General features: G+C 53.8%; 1 protein-coding gene across 7 annotated transcripts in view; it reads right to left on the minus strand.

Annotated features, from left to right (window-relative positions):
- Window positions 1–979: 979 nt before the first annotated feature.
- Window positions 980–14,112, minus strand: part of Bcas3 (BCAS3 microtubule associated cell migration factor) — a 564,794-nt gene continuing 551,661 nt past the window's right edge. For 3 of the 7 annotated variants that reach the window (XM_047542954.1, XM_047542956.1, XM_047542955.1), the window contains 3 exons: window positions 13,400–13,465; window positions 5,116–5,206; window positions 980–1,785 (listed from right to left, as the gene is read on the minus strand). In XM_047542954.1, the coding sequence (XP_047398910.1) occupies window positions 1,749–1,785; window positions 5,116–5,206; window positions 13,400–13,465 (194 nt within the window). In that variant the 3' untranslated portion in view covers window positions 980–1,748. The remainder of the gene's footprint in view (window positions 1,786–5,115; window positions 5,207–13,399; window positions 13,466–14,112) is intronic. The other 4 variants (XM_047542958.1, XM_047542960.1, XM_047542957.1 and 1 more) reach the window with 2 other exon arrangements.

The following is a 14,112-nucleotide window of genomic DNA, read 5'->3' on the forward strand; positions in this document are numbered from 1 at the left end:
GTCAATGTCTCCAGGGCAGCCAAATGGGGACAATATACCACTCCTGCAGCAGCTGCCACTGGCTATGCCCAGGCCTCCTGTGTTTCCACAACACCTCACTCTGGCTCAGGGTTTCTTGCCCCTCAGGAGCCCAGGCAGGAGGGACCATCTCCTCAGCCTTCAGAGTCTAGTGTGATGCTGGTCTCTTCTCCCCACATGCCCAAGTGATCTCATGGGGGGAACTGAAGATTAAGTCTATTCTCAGGCACCAGAGGTGGGATGGGGTGTGTGAAGTGGGCAGGCGCCCAGGAGGAGGGTGGGAAGGCCTGCTTGTCTGTGAACCCAACCCTTTTACAGCTGTTCTATTAAACTGCACCTCAAACCACACCTGGCTCAGTGGGTTTCCTTGAATCCTCCAAGGTCTCCCTGGGGTCTCTCAAAATGTGGGCCAGGGAAGAGGGATTGGGACTGGCATCAGTCTCCCTGCTCCACACCTTTTCATTCACCCACCTCTTCTCCTTGTCGCCATTCACTTAGGGAGGAGAGAGGGAACACAATCAGGACTTATCATCTGAGGTCCCAGCAGGTTTCATGGGATACCCACCTTCACCTGGCTGCCCTCCCATCTTCTGACCTTGAAGAGAGGCAGTTCAAAGGTGTCCTGAAGGTAAGCCTAGGGTCTTGGCCAAGCTCTCTTCTCAGTAACCAACACCCATGTCAGGGGCTAGACTGGCCTTGATGGCCTCCAGCAGGGAGGGTCCAAGCCTGGTGCCCCAGAACTCACTTGCTTTGGTAATAGGCAAGAAGTTTGAAGAATGGACTTAAATTAGGCCCTACCCCAACTCCAGAACGGATTTTCCTCCCCTTGTCTGCCCCTCACTGGCTTCCCCCATGGTAGCACATGTGGGGTACACTGGGAGCTGGGGCACATGGTCAAGCTCACAGTACTCAGTTGAGCATTTGGCGAGGACTCTGACCCCAATAACTCAGAAATGGACACCAATTGCAGCGTGATTTATTGGACAAGACGTGCACTTTTCGACAGGGCCTCAGTAACCACAGTTTCCTTCACTGAACAGCACAGGACCAGGGTAAAAGGGCTTAAAGATAAGAAAGATAAATTCTTCCCATGAGTCGATGGGGAAAGCATCCTTCCCTATTACTCTGGGCCTCAGTTCACCCCATACTGGATGGGGAGCTGAGCAAGGGAAGCCGGGGGCAGTGTGTATCATAGCCTGAAATGGGCTGGGCTGAGACTGTCCACTCAGGGCCAAAATGCCCAGCTGGACCATCCACCCTCTCCCCACCCAGGCCCCAAGATCTGGCCACTGTTCCAGGCCCCCTGTGGGTATGGTTAGAAAATACAAAAGCGGATCCAACGCAGGACATCATGTGCAAATGGAGAAGGGGACTGAGCTTCTGCAGTCTTTCTTGGCCACAGCCCCCACTGTCGGGAACGGTAGAGGCCAGGATGCGCCGAGGTGCTTTGGAGAAGGGTCTCTTCTCAATCCAGGTAGGATGGGGGACTGTTGTCACTAAGCTTGGGGAAGGTGGTTGATGAAAGAGGAGCAGACCGAAGGACAGGACCAGAGGGGTGCTTCTCCCCCTCCCTCCAGTGGGTGAGTGAGCCGGCCAGTCAGAAGCAGGTTGCTGGTACCTATGGGAAGCCGGTGGGAAAGAGGCTGAGGGGCTGGCTCTCATTGGTGGGGAGCGGAGATCGGTAGCCATCAAAATTTCTGGGGATGCTGCCACTGGTGGAACCTGAGCTGTTACTCAGAGTCTCGATGCTTCCCTCTCGCTGAAGTTCTGCAAGACAGAGAAGAGGACCAGGCCTGGTCAGAGGAGGAGCAGGGGGTGAAGGCACACCGTGGGTGAGGCTGCTCACCTTGAGGCACCATTCTGGGTCCATTTGCAACCTTCTGCAAGGGAGCCCCCACCTGCTCCCCAGAAGGGCCAGGTGGCAGCTCACGTCACAGAGAGGCTCAGCCAGGGAACCGAGGAGCCCCCTTGGCAGGCAAACTCCAGCTTTAGACCTGGGTCTTTTCTTTCCCTCATTGTGGGGAAGCCTGTTGGGCCATAAGTATGGCCACCCTGATGATCTGACGACACTGCTATTCATGGACCATGGGCCAGTGCCTGCCCACATACTCATGCTCAGCCAGCTCGCTCCTCCAACTCCACAGCATCTGCTTTCCTGGATCTACAGATGAGGAGAAGCCAGGACAGGAGAAGGACTGCAGCTTCCCAGCCTGATCTGTTCCTCTCTCTCCTCTCCTGTCCCACCTGTCCCTGGAGCTTCTGCCCCAGCTTAGCCATTACTTGTTCACTCATTCTCATCCACACATTCTGTCTGCTGGTCAGGCCTTGGCTCATCCTTGATACCTTCTGGAAAGTGTCCTGTTTTCCCATAGGAGGGAATGCTTGGCTAGAGGGGAGTCTACTCCCATGGAGAGAGGGTCTCGGCATGCCTGAGTGCTTCCCTTTTCCCTTCATTTCAGCTTCCACATCTCCTAAAGGCCCCTCAGAATGGACATGTTTAGCCAACTTAGAAAGCAGGCAGGAAGCACCTAGCTCCTCTCCTTCCCTGGCTCCTGCACATCCATACTGCCATCTTGGATACGGCAGTCTGACCCATTTCACTCGGCTATTGGCACCTTAACTGCCTCACCCACGGCAGGAATGGGACAGGATCCCTGCTTGCTGAATGCAAGGAGAAAGGAAGCACTTTGCTTTCTGCTGATGACCAGGGTCCTGTTCCTTGTCAATCCCTTTCTGTGGGCACACGCATGCCTGGACAGTCTCTAGTCTTCCTCAAGCTGAGATACGGTGTGCAGTCTAGGCTTCTCCAAGGCACACCAGCCTGTGACTATGGGATCTTGTCCATCCACCTCAGGAGTGCAGAATCTCAAAGCAGACACCAGAAAAAACATGGTGTGCCCTACAGTACACTCGCCCGGTCTGGCTTGAGACCTTGATCTCTAGCCTGTACCCGCTCCAGGTGCATGGCCCCCACTCCACTCCCGTTCCACTCATGCCAACATATACATGCAGTACAGCTGGCTTTGGTGAGGGAATGAGTGTGTTGTGGTCTTCACTCCTGGGCTGGTCATCTCCAGCTGGCCAGGAACATTATACCTACTGACCCACATGCTCTGGAGGCCACCCCTCACTGCCAAGCACTGAGGCTGCCCAGCAGCGGCAGCCACAGAGTGGAGTAGGGAAAAGGAAGGCAGCTGGGCCAGATGTTGGGGGCCCTTGCACTGCACAGCAATGTGTGGACCTGGGCCTGGGCTGAATGAATGTGCTGGGACACTGCCATCTCTCAGCAGTTTGCAGGCAGTGGGAGGAGAGGAACTGTGGACATGGGCTGAGGGCCTGGCTGTCTGTGGTCCCTGATCTCCAAGAGACACCAGCTGCCCTGAGGTCCTTGATCCTGGGAAAGTCAAGAGATATCTGGGTGTGAGCAGAAAACAAGGCAGGAGGCCACTGAGTGCAATCTCTTCTTCCTTACTCATTCTTCAGCATCGCCCTAGTCAGGGTACAGGCTATTACACCACAAGAGGGAGAGGATGGAAAAGCGAAAGAGTAGACCCTGGACCTTCTATAGGGAAGCTCCAGACTCCAAGAGAGATCCTCCGTTCCCTTCTTTACCCACAAGCAAGCCGAGGAAGTTTGGGGGCGACCTCTGAGGTTACCACTTGGTTTCCCAGGCCCATGCCCTCCTGCGTGGCTGTCCTGGCACTAGGGGGCGCTGACAGCAGGGCCAGGAGGACAGGAAAAGAGCATGGCAGGAGCAAGAAAAGCAGGGGCTTCCTTGGGATCTGGACACCAGGCAGGAGGAAGAAAGTCCCAGATGAAGGAGCAGAAAGGGCCACTAGTATGGGGAAGGGTGACCCCTTTTCTGAGCAGAGGGACAGTTCCAACAGTCTTGATACAAAATGTGACACATCCACACCACCAAGGAAGCTGAGGAAATCAAAGCCCAAGACCAAGCGTGGAACCGCACTGCCCCTTGGTATCTGTCCCCAGTAACACCCTCAGCAGCCTCAGTGACCCCACCACACAAGTCCGAACGGACGCTCCCCACATTCATCATGTGACTACAAAATGAATTTGTTGCTCTGAGGGTCAGGTACAGTCTGGGCTGCCCTGCTCATATTTTCTCTTCACTGCTTAGGCCTGGGTAAGAGGGAGATGGGCATGCTTCTCCTTCACCCTCACAGCCTGGGGTAACCAAGGCTTTGCTGACTTTGTCTTCTGTATACCTCCCTCTCTGCCACTGCCCTGGTTTGCTTGCACTGCCCACCTGGGATCCTGACCTCCAGACCCCACCCTTGCACCTACTCCCACAGCAAGGCAGAGTGGTTTGTCCACAAACCTCTTCTTGCTTTTCATCTGCTTAAAGACCATCAGCAAACCCTCACGGTCCCCAGAATGAGGTCTAAACTCCCCAGCTCTACCAAACAGTCTTCTGGTCCTGCCTTGTATGCTCCGCCTCCCCAATGCTCCACACTGTTCTGAGGAACCCAAGTAAGGAGCCTGAGTAGACAGCTCTCTAGGCCCCTGGACCTGGGTTCCTGCTACTTCCTCTGACTGAAAAGCCAGCCAGGCTCCCTGGGCCAGAGTGTTTGCTCATTTTTCCAAGCTTTGCATGGGTGTTCACTCCTCTGCAAGCACTTCCTGTTCCCCTGCAGAACCCACCAGCCCCCACCAAGCTCCATGCTGACTCCTAGCCAGGTCCTCCAAAGCTCCCAAGTGTGTTCCCCTCCAGGTGCAGCGTCCTGGGTCAGGGGTGGTGGTGGTGGTGCTCTGTATTCTCCAGCAGCAAAACTACAGCCTGGAAAATAGCTTGTGTTCAAAAATCACTTCTGGAATGAATGAATGAATGAATGAATGGTGGCAGGGAAGGTGGAGAGCCATTTTCCAGCATAGAGCAATAGGAAAAGAACCAGGGGCCTGGCTGGTCCTGGGATAGTCTCCCGGGTACTTTCCTATGTGTCTCTGTCAAACCCCTGGTCTCTTCTTCCCACTGAAGAAGGGAGGCATGGAGGAGGGGTGTACGCAGGATCCCCCCTTGGAGTCATCCCAGCCGCCCAGCCCTAGGAGCAAGCGGCAAATGGAAACATGTGGCCTTACCTTCCTCCATCCCGAACGCATGCTTTGTTACTGTTGGGTTGCTCACGGACGCTGGGCTGTTGGCATTGTTTTTTTTTTCCTTTTTTTTTCCCTTTTGAAAAGAAAAGCATTGAGGAATCTTTTTGGAAAAGATATGGACAATGATCGAGAAGTACAGTGATCTCTGCAAGCAGGTGGAGAGGGTGTGAGGAGGCATGGGGGTGTCACACTGGGAAGAGGGCAAGCTGGCAGCGGAATTCTGCAGTCAGGGAGGACAGTGACATGCATGTGTGGACAGCTGGAGACTGACAGGTCTTGGGAGTCCCAGAGATGGAACCGTGGTGACCCCTTCAGCACGGGGGTGGGGGAAGAGGAGTCACGCACTGAGCATGAGAACTGTTTGCGGAAGGGCGGAAGATGAGAACCTACGCCCATGCAGTGCCAGATGGGGCCCCATGCAGGTAGGTTTCTGGGAGAGGAAGAGGGGAGGGGATGGGCTGCACAGTTTTCAGGGACACTTTGGACCTTCTCACTCTGCAGCCCAGCACGGATTGCTGCCCTCCTCCCCACGTCCAAGCCCGCCAACTCTGGACAACTCTCCTGCTGTGGAGATGGACTTGTGGAAGAGTCCACCGGAAACCTGGGCCCAGGAAAGCAGGTCGGGGGCTACGTGACTGGAGACGCACCCCCATCAGCCTCCCCACTACAGGCATAGAGGTTCTGCTATTGGGGAGAGTGGGCTCTAAGAGAGCTCACTCTGCAGCCTCTAAGTGGGGGCAGGGGATGAGTAATCCCCAGGGAAATGCCTGGACCAGACATAAGAAAATCTGATTGCGACCTCACATTCTCCAGGAACTTGGTACTCCTGGGAGGTGGGTGCCATATCCCCATCTTGCAGAGAGCAAAACCAAGGATGAAGTTTTGGCCTTGGGTTTTGTTATCACCTGAGGGATAAGTGGTCCAGGGGAAAGCCACACAACCCCAACAACCGCAGGCACCATTAAGCCTGCCCCCCCACACCCCCACCCCCGGCATGTCCACCGGTCCCTGCTGCCTCTTACTGGAAAACTGACTTTTGGCCCACAGTTTCCCCTCCCCATCATGGGCTGGGATGGGTCTGTCACAGGGGATAGGGACGGAGGAGAAACAGCAACTAAAAAGGAGGAGCCTCTGCTCTTATGAAAAAAGCAAAAGAATGAGAAAGTTGGATCCTCATATCATTCCCACCACATACACAGCCTGTCAAACTTCAGAAGTATCAGGGGAACCGACAGGAGTGGCTGGACTTGGACAGAAGTGACCCTGATTACCTGGGAATGTATGTGGAGGAAGACACAGGGAAGGTCTGCTGAGTCTGAGGGAGTAGAACTGACTGCCCACAACTGAATATCCCTGCTGGCTGTCACCGTGCAGTGTGGTACCTCACCTCCCAGACACTCCTGGGAGCTGTGGGTGGGAGCTGATGAGCAGTGTAGTGCTGGGGACAGATGACACACCAGCCACATGTGGTGTGGTCTCTGATTCCCTTGTTCCCTTGCAAGGGTGTGAACTGCTGAGGGCACAAGACCTGAGTGAGAGCTGGGGCAAGCTGGGTAGCCCAGGTGGGTGGGAGACCCCGGTAGAAGACCACAAGCTCAAGTTCAACTTTGGCCCTGGTGTTCTTTGGACAGGCCAGTCCTGAGACCCTGGAGGCACTGTGGAGTCTGTCTAGGGCTTTAGAGGGAAGTCTGTTTCTGGGACACCAGAGGGGTCGGTGAGAGCAGTGTTGTGCTTGTTTGGGAAGAGGGTGACTGGGTCCAGGCTCAGGCTCAGCCTTGGGGCAATCCTGGCACTTCCGCCACCACAAAAGGAGCAGCACCTACTGCCTGACCTCTCCAGTTTCCTCCAAGGCTCCAGCCAGCCTTGCTCTGTAAGTGAGCGTCAAGATGCTGCTCATTAAAGGGATTAGCAAAGCACTTTTATTGGGCCCTGGATGCAGGCGCACACCCCAGTCCTAAACTAACCACCCACGCTGCCTGGTGGGAGTGGGATTAGATCGTGTGGGAGGAGTCGTCCCCGCCCATGGCCACGCCCACTTCCGGCTGTGCTGGGGTGGTGGGCAGAGGTTAGTGGAAGGTTCTGCCCAGATTAGTTCTGCCCAGGCAGTGTAGGAAGAGACTGAGAGCACAGGCTCTGGCCACCTGCTTCCTGGGAGGCTGGGCAAATTACTCAAGTCTCTGTGCCTCAAGGTTCCTGAACATAAGTCTAACAATGTCTGCTTCATAGCCTGGTTGTAAGAATGAAATTAAATAATGCATGTAGAGCGCATCACAAAGTGCATAAAGCTTCCAGTCAGCAAATGTGAGTTACTATTATTGTTGCAATTGAATTAGTCATTGAGATTATCCACAGGACTTCAAGGTCCCTCCCCAGCCTCCTTCCCAAGCAGAGGCCTCTGCCACCCAGGTCCCTACCACCTCAGCCTCCCACTGGATCCTGGGACAGATTATTTTTAATCTAGAAATAGCCCGGGGAGGTAGATGGCAGATATGTGTTTACAGCTTTTCATTTCCCTCCTTGCTTCTTTGCTAACACCCTCTTCCAAGATGGAAAATAAATTTCCAGCCCTGTTGACATGCATTGATTTTTCTCTCCTGCATCTACCGCCCAGTTCTCCCACATTAGCAGGAGCTGTGGCTGAGACCCTCGCCTGGGTGGGCTCCATGGCAGCCCAGGGCGGTGGATGGCCACACAGCCCAGAGTAGCCAGCCACACTGCTCTGTCTTGCCAACTGCCTGACTCAGAGGAGTGAGTCGAAACAACCCTTTGGCATGAGGGTTCTTGGGTGGGGAGTCAGGTGTGTCTGTGTGTGTACTCCTTTTGTTAAGAAGTTGGAGTTTTCAGCATCTTTCCTTGATATATAGTAAGATGACCAGGGGACCACAGGACTGTAAACAAGTCCTGCAAACTGGTTCAAATGGGGTCTGTCCTAAGCAAGCAATTTTGTCAGCAAGAGTCCTGCAAACAGGGTGGCGTGAATGCATCTCGTGGGGTCTAAGCAGCGTTGGAAGCTTCCTGGGGCTGGAACCTGGAGGGCTGGCCCAGATGCTGGCTAGAAAAGGTGACTCTGGAAGACATGACTTGTCTTATTACAGTCCAGGGTCTAGAAACTGCTACTCTCCCTTGGAGAATGGCTGGGGAGGTGGGGTCCTGTTCAGCGAGACCTAGATGGAGCAGGCTGAGACTGCCTCTAAAACCCTGCCGGTGCTGTCAGAGACCACACTCTGGGCAGGAGCCAGCCTCAGCCCCCAAGGCACTTTTTAGGAGGTTAAAAGTGCAGCAGTTAAAAGAGGCAGCCTACAGGGAGGCCTCGCTTTTCTCACACTCAGCATACCCACCTCTGAGCTGCCTGGCTCTCCTCCACCTTTCCTGCTCATGCACCTCTCCAGGCTTCCCCCTCAGGAATCTCCCTCAGGCCTCGAAACTTAGAGATGCCAACAGACTAGGGGTTCTCTTTGTCCACTCCCAGGAGGTCTTGGGAGGCTGGGGCTGAGGCTAGGGGAGTCTGAGACAGGAGTCACCTTTCTCCTCCAGCCGGGGCTTTTGTTCCCTTGCCAGGCATGCTTGAGGAAGGAAGGGGGCAGCTTCTGGAAGCTGATGTGAGGATGAAAAGGCTCCTCCTATTGTGATCATAGGAATTTTGGTTTGGGCTGCTGGAACCAGAGAGCAGATGAGAGGCAGGGCTGGCTCTGGCCTCCGCTCTCTTGGGCTTAACACCTATGTCTGAGTCTAGACCCCTGACCAGCTGATGCCACACACTTCTGGTGTCTTACCACATACACAGCCTAGCACTCCTGAGTGCTCTCAACAGCTGCCTAAGGGCCGCAGCCTGGGTCCTTCTTCAGGGTTGCAGTCTCTTTCAACCCACGGGGCTCCCAAGTATCCTCTGTATTTCTCCTTGCCCAGCTTTTGTTCATGACTCCTTCAGCTACTGTGGCCCAGAACCTCATGACAGAATGCAGTCAGGACTCCATAGCCTATCCTGCCACCCCTGCCTCCACCATCAGCTGCTTTCAGCTTGGGCATCTCGGGGGTTTCAGGGAAGACTTCAGATGCTTCTGGGCATCCATGACCCTAGAAGGTAAAAGTGGTGATCTACACCAGGAAAGGATGATGATGAAGAAACTGTGAGATGGGCAAACGAGGGCCTCTCTGTGCCTTAGTTTCTGCCCAGAGAAACTGGGCAAAAGGCACCTCTCCTTCTTCCCCATCCCCTCTGCCTCTAAGAGCTGAAGAGGAAAGGTTCTCAGGATCCTAGGAACTCTCTTCACGGCAGCAGTCCAGTGTAACATTAAACACCAGGAAGCAGGGGCTTGGAGGTAGGCTAGAGCTTCAAACCCCTGGCAGGCCCATTAGGGACAGGGGCACTATGACAGGAGATGTGGGAATATGGGGCAGTAAAAGTAGCAAAGAGTGGGAGGCCTGAAGAGTGAGGACTCAGGAGACTCAGGAGGGAGGCCACCCTGAGTCCTGCCCCATGTTCGCCAGGCCTGTCCTTTATGGCCCCTATGCCATCTCTGCTAGAGCTGCCACTGTGTGTGTGTGTGTGTGTGTGTGTGTGTGTGTGTGTGTGTGTAGGTGGGGGCAGGGCACCAGAGTTCCAGGCAAAGCCCTGGATTCTCCTTCACAGCCTTTGAAGCACTAGCCTGGTTAGGGACTGGCACCTTTTCCCAGGTCCCCTCCCTACAACAGCCAAGCTGCCATATCAATCCTAGGCAGGAAAAAACTTGAACTGGAAGGGCTTGTCACACCCAGGAAACCCATGCCACCCAAGCCTCCCTAAGTCTCAGCTTCAAAGGAGATGGTAGAAAGATCACTTGTCCAGACTACCTCTATTGGTACCCTATCCCCTGTGACCTTTCAGAGCCCATCACATTAGTACTCTTAAGTCCTGGCCAAGGCAGAGTAGATCCTGTCATAGCCTGTTATATGTGGGGACAAAAACAGCTAAGCTGACCCCACTCACACCTGCAGGTCTGAGGTGTCTGAAGACTGGCTGAAGCCAGGCCTCAAGTCAATGAGACGCAGGAGAAGGGCTGCGGCAGGAGGCTGAGACATGCTCTGGCCCCAGTGCTGTCACAGATGTGCTGAAGGACCTGGGCAAATCACTCTGCTTCTCATCTGCTTCGGCATCTGTTGACGGGGAGGATGCTCTAGGGACCTCACTGGGTGTGTGCGCCTCTAATGAGAAAAGAGCGTGATGTGGCGCTAAGAGGCACACGCGTTAGACACCACTGGTTAGAAGACTGACCAGCAGTGGAGGCCCCTGCAGCAGCACAGGGGGGAGTTGAAGTGTCCTTTCTAGTTCCAGGTCCTTAACGCAATACTGGGGACAGAGCCTCAGCCATTTAAGGCTGACTGAGAGCAGCACAGCAGCCTTGTCTTTGGGTTCGGCAAATGTCCAGCTAGGTGCTGTGACATGACTTCTTTGTGTTGGGTGCTAATGAGGGGCCGGGAGGAGTCTCAGACACTGGCATGCATGCCCACTCCCTATGGTTTGGAAGAGGAGACAGAGCTTGGAAAATCTCCCTGGGAACCAGGTGCCTGGCAACTGGCTTTGACCTGCCTGTCCCCTGAAGTCCAGCCACAAAGCTTGGAAACTTCCACCCCAGCTCCCAGGCAGGAGACCTCCCGAGCTAGCCCACAGCCCTATGAGATATCACAGGGCCTGCAGGCCGCAGGAGAGACACTGCGCTTTGAACATTGCTGGCCGGCGGGGCCAGAGCCACATCTGGTTCTCATTCAAATGTCCAAACGTAATTAAATTCTCTACGACGCAGCGGAAGAGCTTGGTAAGATGTGGCTTTCCCCCTTTTCCAACAAGGTTAAGAAATCACAGCCCCTCATTCCGCCGGCAGACTCACTCTCTTCCCTGCCACTGGTTTGTCCTGTTTTGTGCTCTTATCTGTTTTTGAGAGCTCGTGGGGCTGGGGCCAGCGTGGGATAGGCAGAGGCCCCCACCCTGCCCCACTCACCCACCTGAGAGAATTATCAGCCGAGGCGAAGCTGCAGCTCTTGGCTGAGCCAAGTCAGCACACTAAGGGTGGGTTGGCTGAGGAAGGGTACTGCCCCCACTTGAAAGGGTCTCCTCCAGCCCTGAGGAGACAGTCACACCCCAGGGCTCACCTCAGTGACACCAGTTTCCTTTCACTGCTGAGATAATGGGGAGTCTTGTAGTACCCCACCAAAGGGACTCCCTTCCTCATAGCTCCTCATAACAGGAAGCCCTTGAGAGTTATGATTCTGGAGACTTTGGGACAAGGAGCCCCCTGTGCCCTGGCCTGACCCTATTGCCCGGGGCAGGGTGAGGTAATTCCTCCAAACTTCTTACTTTTTATCTTGTGGCCTCAAGACTGCTGCATAGACGGCCACCACCCCTGCTCACCCACCCCATATAGGGAGGAGGAACCATTCATCCACAGACAAGGACAAGAGTGGCATCGGAGCCCTCTCAAGGACTCCCTAGGACTCAGTGTCTCAAGAATTGCTTGTCATTTCTGACCTGCGAGGACTCTGAACAGGTGAAGGCACAGCAGGGTCCAAGGTTCAGTTCTCCCTGACAGGGAGGGTGTCCTGTCAATTGGAAGGACACTTGCTAACCGCTGACCACAGCTTCAGTGCCTCCCTATCTGCCTCTCCTCGGCCTCCTGCTCAGGACTTCCACAAGGTCAAGCAGAATGTTCCCGAGTGTCTTCAGTTTATGCTTTCGTTTTACTTAGGGATTTATGACTTTCATGGTAATGGGTTCCATTCTATTTCCTCTATGCCTATTTTTCTAATCACTGTGGTGTAGGCTTTATGAGTGTTTCTTAATAAGTGAGGGGATTTTTTCTTTTAAAACAAACTGTCTTGTGAGTTAATGACTTATTGTGGGTGTGGGCTGAACACGGGGGGGGGGCAGGGCAGAATATTCTAGATTCAATAAAGCTGTGCTGAGGTCTCTTTAAGACGCCTGTGTTAGAGTACTTGCTGCTCACAAACATTCCTACCAGAGAACAGGAACTACATAGAGGCACACATGGCATTCATGTGCCAAGGAATGCTTACCCAGGGAAGAGCACGTGTGCGTGCATGTGCGCGCGCGCGCGCACACACACACACACACACACACACACACACACACACAAAGAGCTGATGAGAATCAATAATGCTGGTTTCACTGACCTGGCTTTAAACATAAAGAGTTTTTAAATAATTGTATCAAAATATGAAAGTTTAGTAATGGGTTTAACTGGTGGCATTTAGTGTCACTGCCATGTGTCTGGGAGCCTTTACATTAGTGAATAAGGTTTTATGGGCCCAACCCACTTCTTGGCCCAGCTGTCCTAGGCCAAAGCTAGCAAGAGGAATGGACTCCGGCAAGGTATCTGACCTCTGGAGGGCCCCAACCTCTGCCGTGGTGCCCACAGGTGGCAGCAGGGAGAGAGCGGGGATCAGGGCGAGCCGCTGCCCTGCCGCCTGCCAGATGAAAGCGGCTGGGCTGGTGCCCGGCTTGCCTTTGTGCTGCTTTCGCAGACTGGCTGCTGGTGCCGGGGTGCTATTCATTATTCAATTCAGCTAGCTCAGACGAGCCTTTCCATTTGCTCCTCCAGGAGGAATAACAAATCTAGAAATGCAATTCCACTTTGGTGTATTAAGATATTGATTTGCCTGTCGAGTAGAAGTGCATTTGTTCCGTCAGCCCTCCCGTGGGTAGGAAGGGGTTAACCAAATGTTTATCACGAGGCTGGCTTCAGAGTTGAAAGTAATGTGATCAGTAATGAATTTTGTGTTACATTAGGTTGTATAAATGGACAGACAAGCGCAGACAACAAGTGGCCAGGAGTCGGGGCTAATCTAATGATGTAAAAATAGAGACAGCACCAATTATACCAGGGGCCAGCTCCAGGCTCCTGCAGGGACTGCAAATGAATAGGTACAAATCAAATTACTCACTAATAGACGCACTACAAGAGGGGCAGTCAATGGTAAATGCATTAGAGCCTAGTGACCTCTCTGCTCTGCACAGCAGAGTCCGAAAATTTGACTTCCATCTTCAGAGTGGGGGGCAGGGAGTGGCCTTCTCAAAGGAACTCTTGTTGGGTGAAGGACGACAGCTACTCCCCATCCCAAACCAGTCCCTTGCAGAAGGCACCTCCTGTCTGAGCTGACCTCTTGCCCTCACTCCAGTGCCCCCAGAAGCCCACAGTGGGTAAGAGGACACCCACTTGAGGGACAGAGAGCAGTAGGATGAAGCCCTCCGTAGAGTCAAAGGCAGGTTACATACCAAAACACTTCACAGCCATGTGTCTCTCAGGGGTGATGTTTTTTACTGCTACGTCAAGGGCTGTGTCTGTATTGAAAATAAAATATTTCTTTAAGGAGGATCACACCATGGACCTTTAAGAGCACAGGTCAAGTCGAGTAGATATCAAAATCAGGTTGGACCACTGAGCACTTCGCAGGTGGTTTCACGCTCTGTTCCAAGGCACAGCACATCCGGGCTTTACAGACTTCTCAGTAGCCTAAACTGCTTCATCCTTCCCTCGCTTCCTCCTCCCAAGTCCTGTCAACCAAGTTCTGTATTCCGCCTGTGGCACAAGGCTGGAGCAGGGAAGGAGGTAGGGGCAAAGCTGGCCTCTTGGGTGGGCCTCAGGTTTTCTTCCTCCTTTTGGATTCCATGGACTTAGGAATCAGGCCTGAAGTTTGAAGCTGCTTGGCAGTGTGGCTGGGCTGCTTGGAGGAAGGATCATGGAGACATGCTCAAGTGCATTAACGGTGTGCTCATATTTAGCTCTCAGTGGCTTGGGGATGAATAAAGTATGAAACCAAAGCTGCACCAAGCCTTCCAAGGACCAGGCCCTGCTAGATGGAGGTGGGACCCCTGGGAGGCTTGGCCTACATTCCCCCAATGCACCCAAAGGACAGCACCAAACAGTAACACAAATCAAAGCTGAGAAGGCACTCTGGTCCCGGCCAGCTGGGGTCTAGAGATGAGTG

This window comes from Sciurus carolinensis, chromosome 3, assembly GCF_902686445.1.
Source record: "Sciurus carolinensis chromosome 3, mSciCar1.2, whole genome shotgun sequence".
Lineage (NCBI taxonomy): Eukaryota > Metazoa > Chordata > Mammalia > Rodentia > Sciuridae > Sciurus > Sciurus carolinensis.